Source organism: Somniosus microcephalus, chromosome 9, assembly GCF_052327205.1.
Source record: "Somniosus microcephalus isolate GS21.2 chromosome 9, FLI_Smic_1.0, whole genome shotgun sequence".
Classification (NCBI taxonomy): Eukaryota; Metazoa; Chordata; class Chondrichthyes; order Squaliformes; family Somniosidae; genus Somniosus; species Somniosus microcephalus.
The window spans coordinates 128907751-128930287 of NC_140995.1; the positions used below are offsets into that span (position 1 = coordinate 128907751).

Consider the following 22537-nt stretch of genomic DNA (forward strand, 5'->3'; position numbering starts at 1 on the left):
AATCTCTTTAATGGTGAATATCAGCCCTTTAAGAGCTGTGGGCTGACCCACTTTCGTGCTTCCTAGTCGACTCATACAGGCCTGCCTCCATGCGTTTGTTTTCATGAATAGGGGGGTAGTTGGAAAGGAAAAGGAGAGGCTTGCCAGTTTCCCCCCCCCTCTGCCTCACCCCTGTTGCTGCTGATGTGCATGTCCCTGCACCATGGGTAAGTGCAGCACCAAGTTTGTTAAACTTGCGAAATCCAGGCTGTGATAGAAGTCGAGGCATAGCATCTTGCTACGTGCTGTTAGTTGAGCACTAATGGGCACAATTGACCACAATGTCCCCAGGCTAGGGAGGAAAAAAAATCATCCAGAGGTTATACTTCTGATGACTATCCAATGGCCTCTGCTGAAAGTGCATGGATTTTATTGGGTGACGGAAGGACAGGGCTCAGACAAATACGGTGCTAACACTGTCGGGGCTCACACATGAAGATAGGTCACTTAGGCAAGTGATTAGAGGAACCCAACCCAAGCATGAGTCACCACTTGCAGATTAAATTAATAAACTGAAAATCACTGGCGTGGTCAAATTTCCGATGTGCACTGCTGATGTGTGACACTCTACGCCAGGAACACTGAAGATGAAAAATTACCTCAAGGAAGACTGAGAGTAATGGTGAAGGTCTCTCTGCTTGTAGCATTTTTTGATTATATGGCAATATTAGATGCGTATAATTCCCCTCTAAGTCACTTGCCTCTAGCAGCACACACCATTTGGTAGTTTATACAGCAGTACTGCTTCAATCCGCTCACTCGGAGGTCGAACTCCAACCCATCGTCAACATCTTCACCGAAGCGTACGAGAGCATAGGCCTTACACTAAACATCCATAGGACAAAGGTCCTCTACCAACCTGCCCCCGCTACACAGTACTGCCCCCTGATTATCAAAATCCACAACAAGGCCTTGGACAACATGGACCACTTTCCATACCTCGGGAGCCTACTGTCAACAAGGGCAGACGTCGATAACGAAGTCCAACAGTGCCTTCAGTGTGCCAGTGCAGCCTTTGGTCGCCTGAGGAAGAGAGTATTTGAAGACCAGGACCTCAAACCTGGCACTAAGCTCGTGGTCTACAGAGCAGCAGTGATACCCGCCCTACTGTATGCCTCAGAGACATGGACCATGTACAGCAGGCACCTCAAAGCACTGAAGAGGTACCAACAACGCTGCCGCCACAAGATCCTGCAAATCCATTGGCAGGATAGGCGCACCAACGTCCATGTTCTTGCTCAGGCCAACATCCCCATCATCGAAGCTTTGACCACGTTCGATCAGCTCCGATGGACGGGTCACATTGTCCGCATGCCCGATACGAGACTCCCAAAACAAGCGCTCTACTCGGAGTTCCGGCACGGCAAGAGAGCCCCAGGTGGGTAGAGGAAACGCTTCAAGGACACCCTCAAAGCCTCCTTGAAAAAGTGTAACCTCCCCACCGACACCTGGGAATCCCTGGCCCAAGACCACACAAAGTGGAGGAGAAGCATCCGGGAAGGCGCTGAACACCTCGCGTCTCTTCACCGGGAGCAAGCGGAAGCCAAGCGCAAGGAGCGCACGTCAACCCAAGCACCCCACCCACCCGCCCCTTCAACCACCGTCTGCCCCACCTGTGACAGAGACTGTAGGTCCCGCATTGGACTCATCAGTCACCCGGCTACCGACCATAGAGCACATATACCAGAAACGCTGTTTACGGAGGTCACGGACCATCATCAAAGACCCTACCCACCCCAGCCACAGTCTGTTCGCCCTCCTGCCATCTGGGAGACGCAACAGATGCAGTCGAACCCGAACGACCAGATTTAGGAACAGCTTCTTTCCCAGGGCTGTCATCCTACTGAACTCCACAAATAAACTCTAAAGCCTGCACATCTGCCAATGCACTTTATTATGGTTATGTTTATGTTAATGTATTACAAGCCAAATGAATGTTGAATGTTTAAATGTCTTAATCTAAATGTACACTCTCGGGAGCCGCAAGCCTACATTTCGTTGTACTGCACTTGTGCACTAACAATGACAATAAAGTTTATTATGATTATGAGAACTCATTTTTAGTGTGGAAGCAAGTCATCCTCGGTTCCGAGGGACTGCCTAAGAAGAGAACTGCTTCAATTCACACATACAGTATCACTGACAGAAGGGACACAGATGGCTCTGTGGACATAGTTAATTCTCTTCAGCATATTTCCAATAACTCCATGAAACATTTTGTCTATCTTGCACTGAGTATCCTTGAGAGTTGGAGATTTAATAAATTAGGCTGGCCAGTGCATGAAACTGCAAAAGCACCGACTTCCCAACCTCTAGATTAAGAATGTAATGTCACCTATCTCTGAAAAAGACCTTGAGGTTAGAAAACTAACAGCAGCTATAATTCAGGCTTCTGGGGTCACTGCTCTGCTTATCCCCAAAGGACAAGACAGACTGACCTCCAGGAAAGGCCCCGACAGTAGGTAATGTTTCCTGAAAAATGAATCATCATCCAAAACGTCTCATTAATGCTGAGGCCATGGGTAATTAGACAGGAAGGGTCCTTTGCTTAGCTGGTAAAGATACATTCTTCACTAATCCTCTTAATTGATTACCGTTACAAAGATGAAACACCAAAACTAAGTGAAAGCAGTAAATTAATATTCATGTTGATCAATACAAATAGACCTCTTCTCCCAAAGTATCCTGTTTCTTCTCATACGTCATTTTGAGCACTATAGAAACAACAAATGCAATCCTTCGTATCAATCCAGTAGCCCTACAACCAGGGTGAATGAACAGAAGGTGTCTAGGATTATTGAGGGGGATTCACAAGAAAAAACTTCACTATCATGTATGAAAATTATTTCTTTCAATTGCATATTTGCTAATGCTTCTTGAATTAATTAAATTTAGATGGATATGCCTGAGCATTCAATTTGACATCTAATTATATCATAAGTCCACTTACCTGAAGGACGTTCCTGCCAAAGTTTGTATTTGCTCACATATTATAGCCCTGATTTCATGAGGATGGTATAGATGGGCTTGAGCCTGTAGCTCGGAGGCTAGGCCATGGCAAATTTTGCATTTAGAATCCATCCTCTGCTCTGAGTGGGCTACTGCCACATGATAAACTTGCCGAGAAAGCTTGGCAGGTGAGCACACTTGCTGGGGAAAGCACAAAATCTGGCAAGGCAGCAACTTTTAAAGGAATGCAGCTTGCCATTTAGAGGGAAGTTGTGGTATTGGCCTAATTGTTCACAATAGCACTGTAAAGACAAATAGGCACTGTAGAGTTTCTGGTTCTGGCCAATTAACCCTTTCACTCAAGTTCCGAAAGATTCGACTTGACCCGTATTGGTGACGGTGATTATATTTTATTTAGTGTAAGCAAAACTTGATACATTACAGTGTCTGAGCAGTAGTTAACCAGGTGCAATCAAGTGTTATATTACCCTTAGAAACATAGAAGATAGGAGCAGGAGTAGGCCATTCGTCCCCTCGAGCCTGCTCCGCCATTCAATACGATCATGGCTGATCATCCAAATTCAGTACCCTGTCCCTGCTTTCTCCCCATATCCCTTTAGCCTTAACAAATATATCCAACTCCTTCTTGAATATATTTAATGAATTGGCCTCTACTGCCTTCTGTGGTAGAGAATTCCACAGGTTCACCACTCTCTGGGTGAAGAAATTCCTCCTCATTTCTGTCCTAAATGGCTTACCCCTTATCCTTAGTCTGTGACCCCTAGTTCTGGACTCCCCGACCATCGGGAACATCCTTCCTGCATCTAGTCTGTCCAGTCCTGTCAGAATTTTATAAGTTTCAATGAGATCCCCTCTCATTCTTCTAAACTCCAGCCAGTATAAGCCCAATCGACCCAATCTCTCCTCATACGTCATTCCTGCCATTCCAGGTATCAGCCTGGTGAATCTTCGTTGAACTCCCTCCATGGCAAGAACATCCTTCCTCAGATAAGGCGACCAAAACTGCACACAATACTCAAGATGTGGTCTCACCAAGGCCCTGTACAACTGCAGCAAGACATCCTTGTTCCTGTACTCAAACCCTCTTGCTACGAAGGCCAACATACCATTTGCCTTCTTAACCGCCTGCTGCACCTGCATGCTTACCTTCAGCGACTGGTGCACAAGGACACCCAGGTCTCGTTGCAGTTCCCCTTCTCCCAATCTATTGCCATTCAGATAATCTGCCTTCCTGTTTTTGACACCAAAGTGGATAACCTTGCATTTATCCACGTTATATTGCATCTGCTATGCTTCTGCCCAATCACCCAACCTGTCCAAATCATCCTGGAGTTTCTCGGCATCCTCCTCACAGCACACACGCCCACCCAGTTTTGTGTCGTCTGCAAACTTGGAGGTATTACATCTAGTTCCCTTGTCTAGATCATTAATATATATTGTGAATAGCTGGGGTCCAAGGACCGATCTCCAAGTCACTGCCTGCCACTCAGAAAAAGACCCATTTATTCCAACTCTTTGCTTTCTATCTGCCAACCAGTTCTCTATCCAAGTCAATACCTTGCCCCCAATCCCATGTGCCTTAACTTTACACGCTAATCTCTTATGCGGGACCTTATTGAAAGCCTTTTGAAAGTCCAAATACACCACATCCACTGGTTCTCCCTTATCTATTTTACCAGTTACATCCTCAAAAAATTCCAGTAGTCAAGCACAATTTACCTTTTGTAAATCCATGTTGACTTTGTCCAATCCTGTCACTGTTTTCCAAGTGCTCTGCTATTACATCTTTTATAATGGACTCTACCATTTTCCCCACTAACGATGTCAGGCTTACCGGTCTGTAATTCCCCGTTTTCTCTCTACCACCTTTTTTGAATAGTGGGGTAACATTAGCTACCCTCCAATCCATGGGTACTGTTCCAGATTCCATCGAATGTTGGAAGATGATCAGCAATGCATCTACTATTGGCCACTTCCTCAAGTACCCTAGGATGTAGATTATCAGGCTCTGGGGATTTATCGGCCTTCAATCCAGTCAATTTCCCTAACACCGTTTCCCTACAAATACTGATTTCTTTCAGTTCCTCCCTTTCATCATACTCTATGTTCTCCGACATCTCTGGGAGGTTACTTGTGTCCTCCTTTGTGAAGACAGAACCAAAATATGTATTTAATTGGTCTGCCATTTCTTTGTTCCCCATTATAAATTCCCCTGATTCTGACTGCAAGGGACCTACGCTTGACTTCACCAATCTTTTTCTCTTCACATATCTATAAAAGCTTTTACAGTCAGTTTTTGTGTTCCCTGCAAGCTTACTCTCATATTCTATTTTCCCCATCTTAATTAATCCCTTTGTCCTCCTTTGTTGAATCCTAAACTGCTCCCAGTCATCAGGTTTACTGCTTGAAATAAAGAATAGATTTGCCTTCCAAAGCTAGGCTTTATTAACTTTAAAATCTGCAGCACATCCAGTCCCAACCAAAGCTGGAAAAGAACTGAATTTAAGGTGGCCACAACACATCATGTGATCATCAACTACCAATGAGATTACAACATATATCCCAAGGCAGTTAACAAACAACCAATCACAATACTTTTACTAAACAAGGAATAATCACCACACTGCTTTTTCTGGCCAATTTATATGTCCTCCCCTTGGATCTTATGCTATCACTAATTTCCCTTGTTAGCCACGGTTGAGTCACCTTTTTTGTTTTATTTTTATGCCAAACTGGGATGAACAAATTCTGTAGTTCATCAATGCGGTCTTTGAATGTTTGCCATTGCCTATCCACCGTCAACCCTTTGAGTGACATTCCCCAATCAATCCTACCCAACTCTCGTCTCATACCATCGTAGTTTCCTTTATTTAAATTCAGGACCCTAGTCTGTGAATCAACTACTTCACTCTCCATCTTAATGAAGAATTCTATCATATTATGATCGCTCCAACCCAAGGGGCCTTGTACAACAAGATTGCTGATTAATCCTTTCTCATTACATAATACCCAGTCTAAGATGGCCTGATCTCTAGTTGGTTCCTCGACATATTGGTCCAGGAAACCATCCCGTAAACACTCCAGGAATTCCTCCTCCACAGTATTGTTACTAATTTGGTTAGCCCAATCTATATGTAGATTAAAGTCACCCATGATGACTGCTGTGCCCTTATTGCACGCTTCTCTAATTTCCCTTTTAATGCCATCCCCAACCTCCGCATTACTGTTTGGAGGTCTATATACCACTCACACTAACATTTTCTGCCCCTTGGTATTTCTCAGTTCTACCCATACAGATTCTACATCATCAGAGCTAATATCCTTCCTTCCTATTGTGTTAATCCCCTCTTTAACCAGCAATGCTACCCCACCTCCCTTTCCTTTTTGCCTATCTTTCCTGAATATTGAATACCCCTGGATGTTGAGTTCCCAGCCTTGGCCAACCTGGAGCCATGTTTCTGTAATCCCAATCAAATCATATTTGTTTACCTCTATTTGCGCAGCTAATTCATCCACCTTATTATGAATGCTCCTCACATTAAGACACAAAGCCTTCAGGCTTGTTTTTTTAATGCTCTTAGACTTATTAGAATTATTATTTACTGTGGCCATGTTTGATTTAAACTGTTGATTTCTCTGATTGCCACTTTTGTTTTTCTCCTTCCTATCTTTTGCTTTTATCCTTGTTTCCCTGTCCTCTGTCTCCCTGCTCAGGTTCCCAACCCCCTGCCATTTTAGTTTAAACCCTCCCCCAGAGCACTAGCAAACACTCTCCCTAGGACATCAGTCCCGGCCCTGCCCAGGTGCAAACCGTCCTGTTTGTACTGGTCCCACCTCCCCCAGAACCAGTTCCAATGTCCCAGGAATTTGAATCCCTCCCCCTTGCACCATTCCTCTAGCCACATATTGATCTGAAATATCTTTCTATTTCTACTCTGACTAGCACGTGGCACTGGTAGCAATCCTGAGATTACTACCTTTGAGGTCCTATTTTTGAATTTACTTCCTAACTCCCTATATTCAGCTTTTAGGACCTCATCCCGTTTTTTACCTATATCGTTGGTACCTATATGCACCACGACAACTGGCTGTTCACCCTCCCCTTATAAAATGTCTGCAGCCGCTCTGAGACATCCTTGACCCTTGAACCAGGGAGGCAACACACCATCCTGGAGTCTCGTTTGCGGCCGCAGAAACGCCTGTCTATTCCCCTTACAATAGAATCCACTATTACTATAGCTCTACCCCTCTTTTTCCTCCCGTCCTGTGCAGCAGAACCACCCCTGGTGCCAGGAAGTTGGCTGCTGCTGCTTTCCCCTGCTAAGCCATCCCCCCCCCCCCCCCCAACAGTATTCAAAGTGGTATATCTGTTCGAGAGGGGGATGTCCACAGAGGACTCCTGCACTACCTGCCTGCGCCTACTACCCTGCCTGTTGGTCACCCATTCCCTTTCTGCCTGTGCAACCTTTGCCTGCGGTGTGACCAACTGTTTATACGTGATATCCACGACGTCCTCAGCATCGCAAATGGTCCAGTATGTATCCAATCGCAGCTCCAGCGCCGCAATGCGGTCTGCCCGTAGCTGCAGCTGGATACACTTCCTGCACACATGGTCGCCAGGGACACAGTGTCCCTGAGTTCCCACATAGCGCAGGAGGAGCATACCACAGGGCCGAGCTCTCCTGCCATGACTTACCCTTTAATCAATTCAAATTAAATTAATCATTCAATCCCACCAATTACACTACAGTTAAATGATATACTTAAGGGCCCTGGTTTACCAACAGTCCCCGCTACGCCACAGAGAGCTTAGAAACTATAAACCACAGGGTTTAAGTTTAAAAAAGAGAGTAATGCTCACCAACCAATCACTTAACTGCTTTCTGGTGACATCACACTTCAATTACTTTTTACTTCTCCCCCTCCCTCTGAGATTGGAGATTGGCCTACCTGAGCCTCGCCGCTGCTTTTAACACCGCCACTCTGAGGCCTACCTGCTGCTGCCGCTTTTAAACTTCACCGCCGCCTGGTTCCTTGCAGGTCTGCCGCCTTATGCCCTGGGTAGAAAGGTTGCGATCTCCATGAGTCCATTCCCCCACCGGCCCATGCCTCCAGGCTACTTTGGCCAGTCAGTGTGACAGGTGTGGTTCCTCCACCAGCCCATCCCTCCTTGGCCCGTCTGTTGGCTCCACTGAGAAACAAGCTAATAGCAGAGGGGCATGTCATTCTGGACTCCTCAGCAGCTGTTTCCCTGCACCACTCTCACTTTCATTTTACTAAAGCTACAAGGAGCACTTAATTTTTGAAGATGAAGGTGGGGAATAGCAACTGGGTACTGATGAGTCCAAAATGCTGTCATGGAGTTTCTCAGTGGGGTCAGCAGCTGTGGATACAGAGGAAAGCCCTCCTCTCCTAAGAGCCAACCAGTGTTTCTTCTTCAAATAATACATCTACTGTGAGTTACTGCACAATAAAGATTGCATAGCTGTTTCCTGGATAATTGCCATTGACATTGTTTTTGTGGTCAGATACCATCTAAACAGTAAATGACTACAAAGCCTCTCTCTTTATGTAGGCCAGTGAAAGCTGTGCATCCTGTCTAGCTAGTGCCTCCACTCCACAGGAAAAGTGATGAAGGTATTACCCCTTGCAAACATAGCAATTGTCGCTTGATACCTGTGTTCACTGCAGAGTGGCTGATGTCTCAGGTAATTTGGAACATTTTCACTGTGTGGCAGGGTTTCCTCAAGCTTAGAAAACCACATATAATACCCAGGTGAGCATCAGGGCTTCTTAGGAACATAGGAACAGGAGTAGGCCATTCAGCCACTCAAGCCTGTTCCACAGTTCAATTAGATCATGACTGATCTGTATCTTAACACCATTTACCCGTCTTGATTCCATTACTCTTAATACTCTTACCTAACAAAAATATCAAATCCATGGTCTTCATGCTGGGGTAGCCCTCACTTCTAAGGAAAGAGCCATCCCTAATCCAGATGTTGTCTGTAGGTTATTGTGCACCAGATGGTCCAACTCTGGCAGCCTGTCTTGTAAAATGAAGGCAGTGAACACAGGTCTCCTCTGATAGGTTCATGTGGTGGGGCCTGTAGACACCAGTTCAACATGCTATCCTTGATTGGGTGACCGCTTTGCGTAACACCTCTGTTCAGTCCGTAAGGGTGATCCCGAGCTTCCGGTCGCCTGTCACTTTAATTCTCCGCTCCACTCCCACTCTGACCTCTCTGTCCTCGGCCTCTTGCACTGTTCCAATGAAGCTCAACGTAAGCTCAAGGAACAGCACCTCATCTTTCGATTAGGCACTTTACACCCTTCTGGACTCAACATCGAGTTCAACAATTTCAGACCATAACCTCTGCCCCTATCATTCTTTTTCTCTCTCTTTCACATGGTAGCTGTTGATCATCCTGCCATTGCCATTTACACTTCATCTAGTCATCTTTTGTTTCTTAACTTGTCCCATTACCATCTCCTTTTGCCTTGCACCATCATCCCTTTTGTCTCTTAATCTCTCCTGCCTTCCATCCTATCACAGACCTTCCCTTTTGTTCGTTCCTCCCCTCCCCCCTTTCCCTGCCCCTACACTTGCTTAAAAATCTGTTACATCTCCAACTTTTTCCAGTTCTGACGAAGGGTCATCGACCTGAAACGTTAACTCTGTTTCTCTCTCTGCAGATGCTACCTGCTGAGTATTTCCAGCATTTTGTTTTTATTTCAGATTTCCAGCATCTGCAGTATTTTGCTTTCGTGCTATCCTTGACGCTGTATTTGGATTTCTGCATATAAGAGCGGTCAAGATAATGCTGTTTTGGTTAATTCTGCAGGCAAGAGAAATGGTGTGTTATTGTTGCTCATAACTGTATAAAGTTTTTGGACTGAGAGAGACTGTTGAGGTGCAGCGGGGAAACCTGGTTATGTTAAGTCTCTGTTGTTTCTGATAGTTTCAGTTTGACTTTTAAGGGGATGAACTTCCATCCATCCCTTACAAGGCAAATGACAAGCCAGCATTGGAACTCTCTAAACTGGAAGTTCCTGCTCCTGGCCCTGGATAAGGACCTGGTACATCAGTGGTGGCCGACACACTGAAAAATGAGGTGTACCAGCTACAATGGCACATGTGGCCAACACTTAGAAAGCAGCAATAACAACAGAAAATGCTGGAAAAAGCTCAGCAGGTCAGGCAACATCCGTGGACAGAAATTTGAGTTGACGTTTCGGGTCGAACCCTTCTTCAAAACTGGAAAGAAAAGATAAATCGGAGGCAGGGCTGCGATCGGACAAAAGAATAAAAGAAACAAAAGAAGTAAAAAAGAGACAATAAAAGGTGTTAGAAGCTAGAAGAGATGGTAATAGGCTGCGATTGGGTGTAAAGTGTACTGGTAGGGCAAGAGATAGCTGCCAGGTGTGAGAGCGGAACAAAAGGAAAGGGGGGAGGGGGGAAAGGAGTGGAAAAATTACAAGAAAAAATGAAATAGGGGCCGAGGTTATGATCTGAAATTGTTGAACTCGATATTGAGTCCGGAAGGCTGCAGAGTGCCTAATCGGAAGATGAGGTGCTGTTCCTCGAGTTTACGTTGAGCTTCCGTGGAACAATACATGAGGCCAAGGACGGTGAGGTCCGAGTGGGAATGGAGCGTTGAATTAAAATGACAGGCGACCGGAAGCTCGGGGTCACCCTTACGGACTGAACGGAGGTGTTCCGCAAAGCGGTCACCCAATCTGCGTTTGGTCTCCCCAATGTAGAGGAGACCGCATCGTGAGCAGCGAATACAGTATACTAGATTGCGAGAAGTACAAGTAAATCGCTGTTTCACCTGGAAGGGGTGTTTGGGGCCCTGGACAGTGGGAAGGGGGGAGGTATAGGGGCAGGTGTTACTACATCTCTGCTTGCTCGGGAAGGTGCCAGGGGAAGGGCTGTTTGGGGTGATAGAGGAGTGGACTAGGGTGTCTCGGAGGGAGCGGTCCCTGCGGAATGCTGAAAGGGGAGGGGAGGGGAAGATACGTTTGGTGGTGGGATCACTTTGGAGGTAGCGGAAATGCCGGAGGATGATCCGTTGAATGTGGAGGCTGGTGGGGTGAAAGGTGAGGACAAGGGGAACCCTATCGTGGTTCCGGGAGGGAGGGGCAGGGGTGAGGGCAGAAGTGCGGGAGATAGAACTGACACGGTCGAGCAGCTTGATCCCTCAAATTAGACCAATTTTTAAAAGAAAATGTCTTGGTTTGGTCATGGGAGCTAATTGGAGCTGTGGCAGGGTCAGACAGGTACACTAAGAGGCACTTGCGCCCACTTGCCTCATGCAAATGATTTGCTCTGCCTGACCCGCAAACTCTGGTAGGGAGGGTTCAGTGTTGGAGTGTATTGATGGGTGCAACCACATGGCCCACAGCTTGTGGGATTTGTATCTGCAGAAAAAGGCAACTCACCTCACAGGCAATTCAAATGGTGCGAAAGAAATCTCCTCCTCCGTTTCAATTAGCATTTTTAGTCACAGTTATTCAACTGAAACCTGTGGACTTGCCACCTCGCCCACAAGTGTTTTGACACGGTTTTGCTGAATGTTTCCAAATTTCCTGACTGCGTTTTAAACGAAGGGCAGAGCTCGTGCCAATTTGATCTTTAAAAAAAATCGGTCTTTGCACAGAAGCATCTCTTTGCAAATCACCCACTGCTGATCCAGAAGCATCTCTTTGCAAATCACCCACTGCTGATCCAATATGATAAACTAATACTGTAAAAGGTACATATGTTCAAGTACTTTTTCATAAACCTCAGCATTCGAGGCCTTCTCAGCATCAGTTTGATTATAAATGTAAACATTACAGCCTCATCTGGATATCTACCTCTTTTAAGAAATATAAACAACCAACCCTGTGAGGAGCGCTGCAAAGTTACATTGCGTGAGTTTGCAGATTATGTTTCCGGGGTGGCCGCCCACCATTGTTCTGCACGTTGCACTTTGGGTGCTGTGGTGAAGAATTGACTATTGCACTGAGACTGGAAAACAATCTGTGGAGCCGGAGCGCTGAGCGGAGCATCTCTCCTACTTGCAGCCAGTGGGAGTAGAGCTGGGCACCTGTGTGCAGCCTGGCGGGGGCAGTGGGCGGGCCATTGGCTGAGTGACAGCGCGAGGAGCACCTTCGCCGCGCGGCATGGGCTGTAGCCTCTTCTGAGCACTCTGCAAGTCGGTGAGGAAAATCGCACGGGAATGGCGCTCACCTTGGAGAGCTTTATCGACTCGCTCGATCCCACCACTCTTCCGAGAATAATGCAGATCCAGTCTGGAATTTACTTCCAAGGTAAAGGTTGGATGTTAGGTGGTGTGATTTACCGGTTTTCTGCGTGTCTTTATTTATACTTTATTTTATATCATTTATAATGTATTTATTTTTCTGGCGTGTTTGACAGGATGGCGAAAGAGAAACTTAAAAAAAAAAGTGCACAGACTTCTACACTGTGCAGGAACCTTAGTACCGGCGACACGAGTTTTGCAGACTTAAAAGTTAAATTATCTCAAAATAGCTTTAAACTAATCCAGACTTAGTCTGAATTCTATTAATGCATATATTTTCTATTTATCAGTTTCTCGGCATCAAATACAATTTACAAGAGAAACCGATGAAATAAATGTGTACTCGATTTGAGTGAAATGTTGCAATACTCAACAACGCTTACTTTACACAAATACCCCTTGTCTAGTTGGCACTTTCTTTAAGACACGGTTCAAATGTACTGTTTAGTTTAAATCCACCTTTTTAATCAAAAAAATCCGTGATCTGAAGTGGACGTGGGTTTGCTAATTGCTTGAAATTCTACAGAGGTTTATTTAGGAATTTATTTCAAACTTAATCTGGTGAAAAGTTGGAAAAAAGAGCGACATTATCTTTCATTGTTGCATTAACGTTTACTAGTTGTAAATTTAGAAATACAATCCAGTTATTTCAGGAACTGTTTGGAAGAGGGTGATTGGAACATTTTTGGAAGCCACAAGCCATTACTCTTCAGTTCACTGGAAGCAGTCAGTACTGGTCTCAACAATGTCATTTTTCCACACAGTTCCAATGAAGTTCGATTCAGGAAATCATCCTCGTTAGGAATATCAAAATGAAAATCCCAATTTATTACAATAATGTCACAAGATTTCATTTAAGGGAATCAGTCAAACTAAAAATACACACTAATCTCTGTCCTGCGAGATGTTTGTATATGTGAGTGCTGCTATGTACAGAGAACACTACACACATAGCGGAGGAGGATTGCCTCAGTGTACTATGCGTAACAACATTATAAATCCATTCTTTGTCAATGGATTTTGTTATACATAGTACACAGAGGAAATCTTCCAGTATTTATACCTTCAAATGATTGTACTGTAGTAGACTGGTATGATCAACCAGCATCTCTGAAAGTGCACTGTTTTGCAACTGAAGTGCAATTCTTTGAAAGTCCCTGGCTCCTTGCTGTTTCTGTGCAGTCTGCACTGCTAGGACCCAATATTTCTCTGGAGCTTGCTCTTAGCTCCTGGAGGATTCTCTGCAGCACCTTGGTATTTCTCAGTAGCCTACCTCCTCGCTCCTGATGCAGCCCACGCTCTGAGTACCCAACGTTTCTCTGCAGCCTGCTCCCAGTATTTCTATGCAGCTTGCTGGGAAGGTCTTTGATGTTTCTCTGTGACCTTCTCTCCAGCTCCCTGCTATTTCAATGCACCCTGCTCACCAAGTATCCACTAATGCTGTGCAGCCCGCTCCCTGCTGTTTCCCTGCAGCTTGATCCCTGATTCTCCAATATTTACTTTCCTGTTATTTGTAAACTTGTAGGTCTCTAAAATTAGCAGTCAGGGGATATTTCTACTTATGGGAATTGTCTGGTTAAGCAAATCATAGGGTCCTGAAGTAATGCGATTATGTGAAGAGGACATCACTATATATCAACGTATATCTCGATTTCCTCGAATCTCCGTAGTTCACTTTGCTATTACAGCTATTTTCTAGAAGTGATCTTTTCCTTGTAAATTGTGTCCTGGTTTATAGTCTATATTTACAATTATTATGTATCCTTTGAAACGAGCCCTTTGATTTTGTGAGATTTTATTCCTCTAAATATCTGTTACTGAATATATATATATAGCATTTATTTGAACAGATGGCAATAAAAAAAATCCTCGCGTTTTAAGAAGCAATAGTTATGGGCACATAATGAAAAAAGATTCTCCAACACAGTGTTCCACTGCCAAAAATATCAAGTCAACAACTTCTTCCTAGCAATATCAATATTTGTTTTCAGATTATTAGCAGTGATCTTTTATTGTTATGCAATGAATGTAAATTGGAAGAAATTTTGCACGCAAAGGGAAGAGGTAGGTTTCACAGATTAAAGTAAAATAAATTGCTAATGAATCATTGCTGCCTCCACATATAGATGTCTGTTTTCTTTTGGGCTTTATCTTCCAAGTTTCTCCTTCCCCAACATCCGGACTGGAAAATAACAAGTTATCATTAGAAAATAAAGTGCCCTTTCCCACCCACACTGCTAATTTATATTTCTGCATTAAATTTTAATGCATTTATTTATTTATCTGACTCAACAGTCAAGTTCTATTCTGTGATTTACTTCTTGATGCTTCACGGTGGAAAAAAAATATTCAGTTGTGCATTCTCTTACTGTCTTGAGATGAAAGAAGTATTTAACTGTCCTGTGTATGATGTCACACATTAACCTATTTTTAAGAGGTTGAAAAGCAGCTACTGAAAACATCAAATGTAAATCTTATTTCAAGCATTTATACCACTGGAACCAAAACTGCCAGTAAATTACTGCCATTTGCAGTATGGCCAACAGCCAGGCCCAATAATCACTGATTTCTCACAGAAAATAATACGCAAATATATCAGATTTTATTTTATCCAGTTTTCAGTTCAATATAAAATACTTATATAATTAGCTTCTTCACAGATTGGGCACAAACTGCTATTTTCAATTTTCATTTCTGAGTAACTGCTTTGATAGAAATTAATGTAGCGATTGCATGTGTAACAAACTCAGTATTACAATGTACTTCTGTAGGGAAGCACCTCATTGTCTTATTGGAGTTAAACATTACAGAGCCCTAGGTGATAAGTGGCGAGGTGGGGCACAAGCACCCGCTTCTTCACAAATCTGGCTCAAGTTGCCATTTTCATTTTGTCAACCCAATTTCTAGGTCACATGAATCCACAGCGTGAAACTTGCCACAATTCACAAATTGGCACCGAGTTAGCAATAAAAACTAGTAAAAGCAGTAAAAATATAGTATATTTTCTGTAGAGTTGACTACAGTGCACCGATACTGGGGATGGACAAAATCAACCTGCTTCCTGATCATGATCGATCTTGAGTGAGCTTTGCTGGAAATGTTTGTATGAGAGCGCCGGGTGAGGATAAGTTGGACTCATAGAATCATAGAAAGTTACAGCACGGAAGGAGGCCATTTCAGCCTATCATGTCCACGCCGGCCAACAAAGAGCTATCCAGCCTAATCCCACTTCCCAGCTCTTGGTCCGTAGCCCAGCAGGTTACAGCATTCCAAGTGCACATCCAAGTACTTTTTAAATGTGGTTAGGGTTTCTGCCTCTACCACCCTTTCAGGCAGTGAGTTCCAAACCCCACAACCCTCTGGGTGAAGACATTTCCCCTCAAATCCCCTCTAAACTGTCCACCAATTACTTTAAATCTGTGCCCCCTGGTTTTTGACCCCTCTGCTAAGGGAAATAGTTCCTTTCTATCCACTTTATTTCGGCCCCTCATAATTTTATACACCTCAATAAGGTCTCCCCTCAGCCTCCTCTGTTCCAAGGAAAACAAACCCGGCCTATCCAATTTTTCCTCATAGTTAAGATTCTCTACTCCTGGCAACATCCTTGTAAATCTCCTCTGTACCCTCTCTAGTGCAATCACATCTTTCCTGTAATGTGGTGACCAGAACTGCACGTAGCACTCTAGCTGAGTCCTAACTAGTGTTTTATACAGTTGAAGCATAACCCCCCTGCTCTTGTATTCTATGCCACGGCTAATAAAGGCAAGCATTCTGTATGCCTTCTTAACCACCTTATCTACCTGGCCTGCTATCTTCAGGGATCTGTGGACATGCACTCCAAGGTCCCTTTGTTCCTCTACATTACTCAGTGTCCTACCATTTAATGTGTATTCCCTCTCCCCAAATACATTACCTCACACTTCTCCAGATTGAATTCCATTTGCCACTGTTCTGCCCACCTGACCAATTTATTGACAGCTTCCTTCTTCAGTATCAACCACACAGCCGATTTTAGTATCATCTGCAAACTTCTTAATCATACCCCCCTACATTCAAGTCTAGATCAGCTATGATGTTGCACTGATCCTTACTGTCAAGGTACACACACACACAAAGGTTGCCACTTCTGTGAGGTGTTGGAGGTATGTTGACCCACCATGCAATTGTAACCAGCAAGAATTATTGGAGTCAGAAGGGGGGGAAATTAAATAATTTGAACAGTTACACTAAATGTAATTTTCACCTTTTATTATAAAATTACTACCTGCAGTTACTAATTTTGGGCACCTCCAGAGGAGTAGGATGGTAACTTTTTGTTTTAATATATTTTAGTAAAACTATGTGAAAATAGCCTTTTGATTAACCTTTAGGTCTTTATGTGAAACTACTTTTGCCACTGCTCGCTTGCAACAGGAATTCAGTTAATGAACATAGCTAAAAGTGAAAGCTAAATTTTAAAAAATCAATCCTGGTCAATCAGATTAACTTCTGGCCAAGAATTTCCACTTTGGCCGTAATCGGCGATCCGGACACAAATTTCGTTAGCTTTCAGAAGTTTTTTTTGCTCGACTTTCCGCTCAAACACATTTGCACATTACTGAATGTAAAATCTTCCATGAACTAGTGCAATTGGGCACTGTTTTAGAAAGTAATTTAGAAGAAAAATTTTAATTTTTGCATTAAAAATATTCCTTGATATATTTACAAGTGATGACCTGGTGCAGTTTTATTAATGCAGCTGAAAATGGGGTTAACACAAGGCATAAGCATTTTTAATCAGTGTCTTGTGTCTAAGAGCCTCCTCGAAGGCCCACAAAGGGGCACAATTCATTCGATCTGGAGGCGTGGCCAGTTTTGTGGGTGGGGCTGCCTTCCAGCGCGATGTTTTTCAAACCAGCGCAAAAGATTGCAGAAACTCGATTTGCACTTGAAATTCCTCGATCTTTTGTGCTGGTTTGGCCAATTTTGGACAAATTGTGCTGAATAAAACAGCACAACCTAGTGGAAACTCTCTCCCATAAACTGTGTTCATTTTTTATGTATAGTGCTATAATATCAGTTAAAACGTGCAGGGCAGTTCAATGCTCCTAGTGGGGAGGCACTGCTCAAAGGGAGCACAGGTCATTAACCCTGATTTTCTGATTCATGCTTCTTTTGATAATTTACTATATAAATTATCGACTTTGTTTGACAGTTAAGCATTACAATCTAAAAGATAGTGGGGCTGAAAACCCACGGGTCTTTGACCCCAGTGTAAATGCTGAAATCCACCTGCTGGTGACTCCAGCACTGACTCGCCTAAGCTTGTGGTCACTTAATCTAAGTAAAGTGCCAGGCACCTATACATCTCTGGCTCCTCACAACCTGGGGAATCTGGTGACCCTTACCCCCAGGAAAGATCCTGTAAATGTGCTCGTCAGTCCCATTTATAAGGGGGCGGGGGGGGAGGGGTTAGTAAATTATTTTAAAAATTGTTCAGATCTTCCGTGGTCCAGGCCATGATCTGGCATGTACTCCCAGGTGGGCTGTTTGGCAGGTCAGTATGCCTGGTCTCACTAAGTATGTCAGTTCGTCGATTGCCAGGCAGGCAGTGAGGTGTTCCACCGCATGGCCATGCCCCTTCCTCCGACACGAGCCTTGTTTGGGTCAGGTGGAAGCTTTGCCCTCAATATGGCCCTGCAGAAACTGCCAGGGAAGGCTGGGTCCTAGCCTGATTGGTGGCCCTTCCGCTAGAGTTATGGTGGGAGAGCATGAAGGGACCTTGGATTTTCAGCCTCAATATCTTTAATAACATATAAAAAAAACTTTATACAACTAATGTTACGTGCGGACTGATGGTTTACAATCAGCAATTTAAGCCAACTGGCAGAACCTTATTCCCTATTAATGTTGCACAATAATAGATATTGGGGGGGGGGAGGAATTATATGACATGTGATGCGAGTGTCTGCAACATTGTGATATTAATTATACTTGTGACTCGGGCCACACCAGCGGAATACTTTTTTATTCAGTGCCTTGGACATGTAGGTGCAGGTCGTCAGCAACATCGGGACTGCCACTTAGGACCAATTTGAAAATGTTGATTTTGTTTTTTTTTGTTGTGTGAATGTGATAATAATGGGTGAAAATTGTGCATTTTTTTAAAGTATGAAAGTGAGTTAGCATACTTGTTCTTTCTCCTTTCTTGTGCCGGCTATAGATTCTTATGTGAAATAAGTTTGGACAGTCTTAGTTCCTAGTGGGAGGTGCACGTACGGCATAGAAGCTCCTATAATTCCGAAGAAATTGGCACCAAATTAGCAGTCTGACTCAGTTGCGTTTCTGTGTTTGGGGTTAAAGCACGGGGAGAAAGTGTTGCTCTGCATCTGGCCGTGCCTGTACCTTATCTAGTGATGCTTCACACTGACACGGATTGCAGGAAATTGAAAAATGTTCTCTTCTCCAGGAGTGGAATCCTTGATGAGCACAAACATTCACCAAAAAACCCAAACTTATTAAACAAGAAAAATGGTAAGAAACATGAAGCAATGATTAATTATAAAATGAAAACAAAAGGCCAAAGGAATAAACTACTTAAGAAAAATAATTGGTTACAAAATGATATAATTTAAAAAAGAAGCAGGACTTCAGGAAGGGATGATGTGGAATATGAAAGAAAATAAATCTAGCAAATGGAATAATGATAAATAGCCTAGAGATTACTTTTGACGATATTAGCAGATGAATGCTCAACACTGCATTAAAATAACTGACAGGCGACTGTCATATGAATACGTTAAGCACTTATCTGCTAATGTGCCAACTGATATTTCTAACCTCAAATTTCAATAAATACATTATGTGGAAAGGATTTATTGTACTTTAAACCACCAGTTCCTGAAATCTCTCCTGCATAACTTTAGTGGTTAAATACCAGTACAATTAAAAATCACGTTTACGCAGGTGTTCCATTGCATTGCTGATTTTCCTTGGTTACAAAAAGACTCACTAATTTTTTTTCAGTTCAGAGCCTACTACAAGTATTAGAAATATATGATCATATAAAATGAGTTTCATCCTGAAGCCATTTCTCTACACAAAAGGCGATCAACAGTTGGAAAAGGTTGTTGGGAAGAGTGTTTGAGGCCAGGACAATGCACTTGTTTAGAAAATGCTGCAGTGAGAAGATAGCCTCCCATTATGAGGTAGTGTTGGTATTCTGGAAGGGTGATAGCAAATGGGTCAAACAATCTTCTTTATCCAAACCTATCTTGCGATCAGTGTCTTCATTCATGATGTGGTTGTGACTGACTCATAATCTGTGGAGTTGATCTCACTTATATGTAATGACAAGCCATTATATATCCTGCATGTTCTGGTTAATGAAATATGGAACAATTTATAAAAAAAAGGATATATTCTGGTCAGGCATGTAAAATGAAGGCCATCAAATTACGCTGTGCAGCTATTTGTGTATAAGTGGCTCCTTTACCTGCCATTTTAACAACGATGTGAACCAGAATGAGTCTAAGCACAATGGAAGCCCCCTCCATTAGACCTATAAGCCTGTGATTATGGATAAAATGTTAGCATGTCACTAACACATTAGATGGTTTTAGCGGGAAGGTGACATACAAGCTGAATTGATCTGGCATTGAATAATGGGAGTGTATTTTCTGACTGGCACTGTTCCCCTCTAAGCGCTCATACTAAATCCCCCGTTTGCTTTTTAAACACAGTTAATTGATTTAAAATATACCGCAGGGTTATTTAATATACAAGACAAGTTTATTCCACATCAAGTACTTATTAGCCTAGGGCATTGTTCAACTTTAATAAGATTTGGAAAATGTTTATAGTGGAACATGCACTTAATTAGTTTCAGGATAGATGACATCTGAACAAAATTGTCAGAGTTATAAAGAAAATGGCTCTTTACCTGAAATTTTGCTTAACCAGTTTAAATCAGAACCTTATTTTGAAAATGATTTCGTGAAATAGATAAGTAGGAGGCATATTTATTGGATTTGAACTGTTGATAGCAAAATATAAAAATGGAGAAAATATTTGCATCGTGATAACAGTCTTTAATTGTCATTTTCTTACTCACTTTGACCAAGAACAAAACTCCTGTTCCAGTCAGTAGCATTCCATATTCAAACAGACCTCTAACTGTGAAACAAAACAGGGATGATTTTCTGGGCCCTTCAACCTGAGGAACACTCAGTTCCTTGGGTGCAAAGATTAGGAAAAAGGGATGGAGACCCATTTCACCAGGTCTCCACTCTTTACTGGCTTTCCTTGGGCATAAAGCTTGGCTCACACCTGCAGCCTGATAGATCTATTCAAAAAAGGCGTTCCTGGCCTCCCACCTCATTCTCCAGTCTGAATGTTGGCCAGACATCCCAGTACAAGGGTGCCCAAAGAACACGGTGTTATAACCTGCTCCGAGACTCCCACTAATTGGAGGGTCTGCGGAATTCATGGGAAAGGCCGACAACCACAAGGTAGGTGCAGGTTAAAAAATGTAAGTTCCATGTCATTGAGGTCGAGGATGCAGCGACCCCTGATTTTCCTGTGCCTCCACCAGCACTAGTCCCTGCCAGCGGATAGGCCTGTGCTGGAGCTGCTCCCAGGCCTTTTAAATGGTTCAGACAGGAAATCCCAGTGGTTCTCAGAGAGTTGGTATTCAGAGAGATTTGGGTGTCCTCGTGCAAGAAACACAGAAAACTAGCATGCAGGTGCAGCAAGCAATAAGGAAAGCAAATGGCATGTTGCCCTTTATTGCGAGGGGGTTGGAGTATAAGAGTAAGGAAGTCTTGCTACAAGTATACAGGGCCTTGGTGAGACCACACCTGGAGAACTGTGCAGTGTTTTGGTCTCCTTATCTAAGGAAGGATACACTTACCTTGGAGGCGGTGCAACAAAGGTTCACTAGATTGATTCCTGGGATGAGAGGGTTGTCCTATGATGAGAGATTGTGTAGAATGGGCCTATACTCTCTGGAGTTTAGAAGAATGAGAGGTGATCTCATTGAAACATACAAAATTCTGAAGGGGATTGATAGGGTAGATGCTGAGAGGTTGTCTCCCCTGGCTGGAGTGGCTAGAACGAGGGGGCACAGTCTCAGGATAAGGGGTCGGCCATTTAAGACCGAGATGAGGAGGAATTTCTTCACTCGGAGGGTTGTGAATCTTTGGAATTCTCTGTCACAGACGGCTGTGAATGCTGAGACTTTGAGTATATTCAAGATTGAGATAGATAGATTTTTGGACTCCTGGGGAATCGAGGGATATGGAAATCGGGCGGGAATGTGGAGTTGAGGTCGATGATCAGCCATGATCTTATTGAATGGCGGAGCAGGCTCGAGGGGCCGTATGGCCTACTCTTATTTCTTATGTTCTGAGGCTGGTCAGAAACAATGCACTTTGAGTTCGCTTCTGTCTAGCATTGTGGCCAATGGTGGAGGGGTAAGAAATCTCCCCTGAAATCTCTGATATGTTGTCTTTCAATACTGTCAACCCCCAAAGCACACACATCTTGAAATTTTATTATCAAGCCCCTCCTGCAGCGACCACTGTTCATTTACATACTGTTTTAAAAACAATCCTTAATGACAAATAAGAAATTTAAAAACCCTAGGTTCGGCTATCCACAGGATTCCAATGTTTATTTGCCATTAGAGCTTTTCAAAAAAAAAATAAGGGCCCATTCTACAAAATCGCACAGCTGTGGAGAGCTTTATCCGCGCCCTGCTGGAACACAATACGTGTAGTTGTGGCTCAGCGCTGGGAGTTGCATTTGGAAAATTAGCCCAGTAGTGTTTTAAAATACTGTTTTGTTAAAAATATTTTTCTTTTTACCAAAAGAAGAACTACAGGAAGATATTTTTGTAAAGATGAATTTAATATCAACTTATTTAAATGTTATTTTCCAACTCTTTATTTTAAAGCTTATTGTGCCTTATTGAGTATATTTAGTTATAAGAACATAATGTATAGAATATGAAAAACCCATTAAGCACACAAATCCTGCTCCTTCTGCAGACCTTGTGCTGAAAGTCCTAGGTTGGGAACGCCAGTGAAGAAATCAGAAGGAGTCGGAGATAAAGGAAAGCACGTGGAGACCTTGATAACAAAGTTATTTAATCCTTGTATTCTGGAACAAATTAACAAGTATGCAAACTTTAAAAACAGGCCTCTACATTGCACTACCACACAAGGCTGGATATTCAA

The 22537-nt window shown here is 43.2% G+C and overlaps 1 protein-coding gene across 3 annotated transcripts in view; it reads left to right on the forward strand.

The window, feature by feature from the left end:
• The first annotated feature begins 11963 nt into the window (after nucleotides 1-11963).
• themis (thymocyte selection associated) overlaps nucleotides 11964-22537 on the forward strand; it is a 60298-nt gene continuing 49724 nt past the window's right edge. For 2 of the 3 annotated variants that reach the window (XM_085997168.1, XM_085997169.1), the window contains exon 1: nucleotides 11971-12327. In XM_085997168.1, coding sequence (XP_085853294.1) covers nucleotides 12237-12327 — 91 coding nt within the window. In that variant the 5' untranslated portion in view covers nucleotides 11971-12236. Of the gene's footprint in view, nucleotides 12328-22537 lie in introns of all 3 variants that reach the window. The other variant, XM_085997170.1, reaches the window with a different exon arrangement.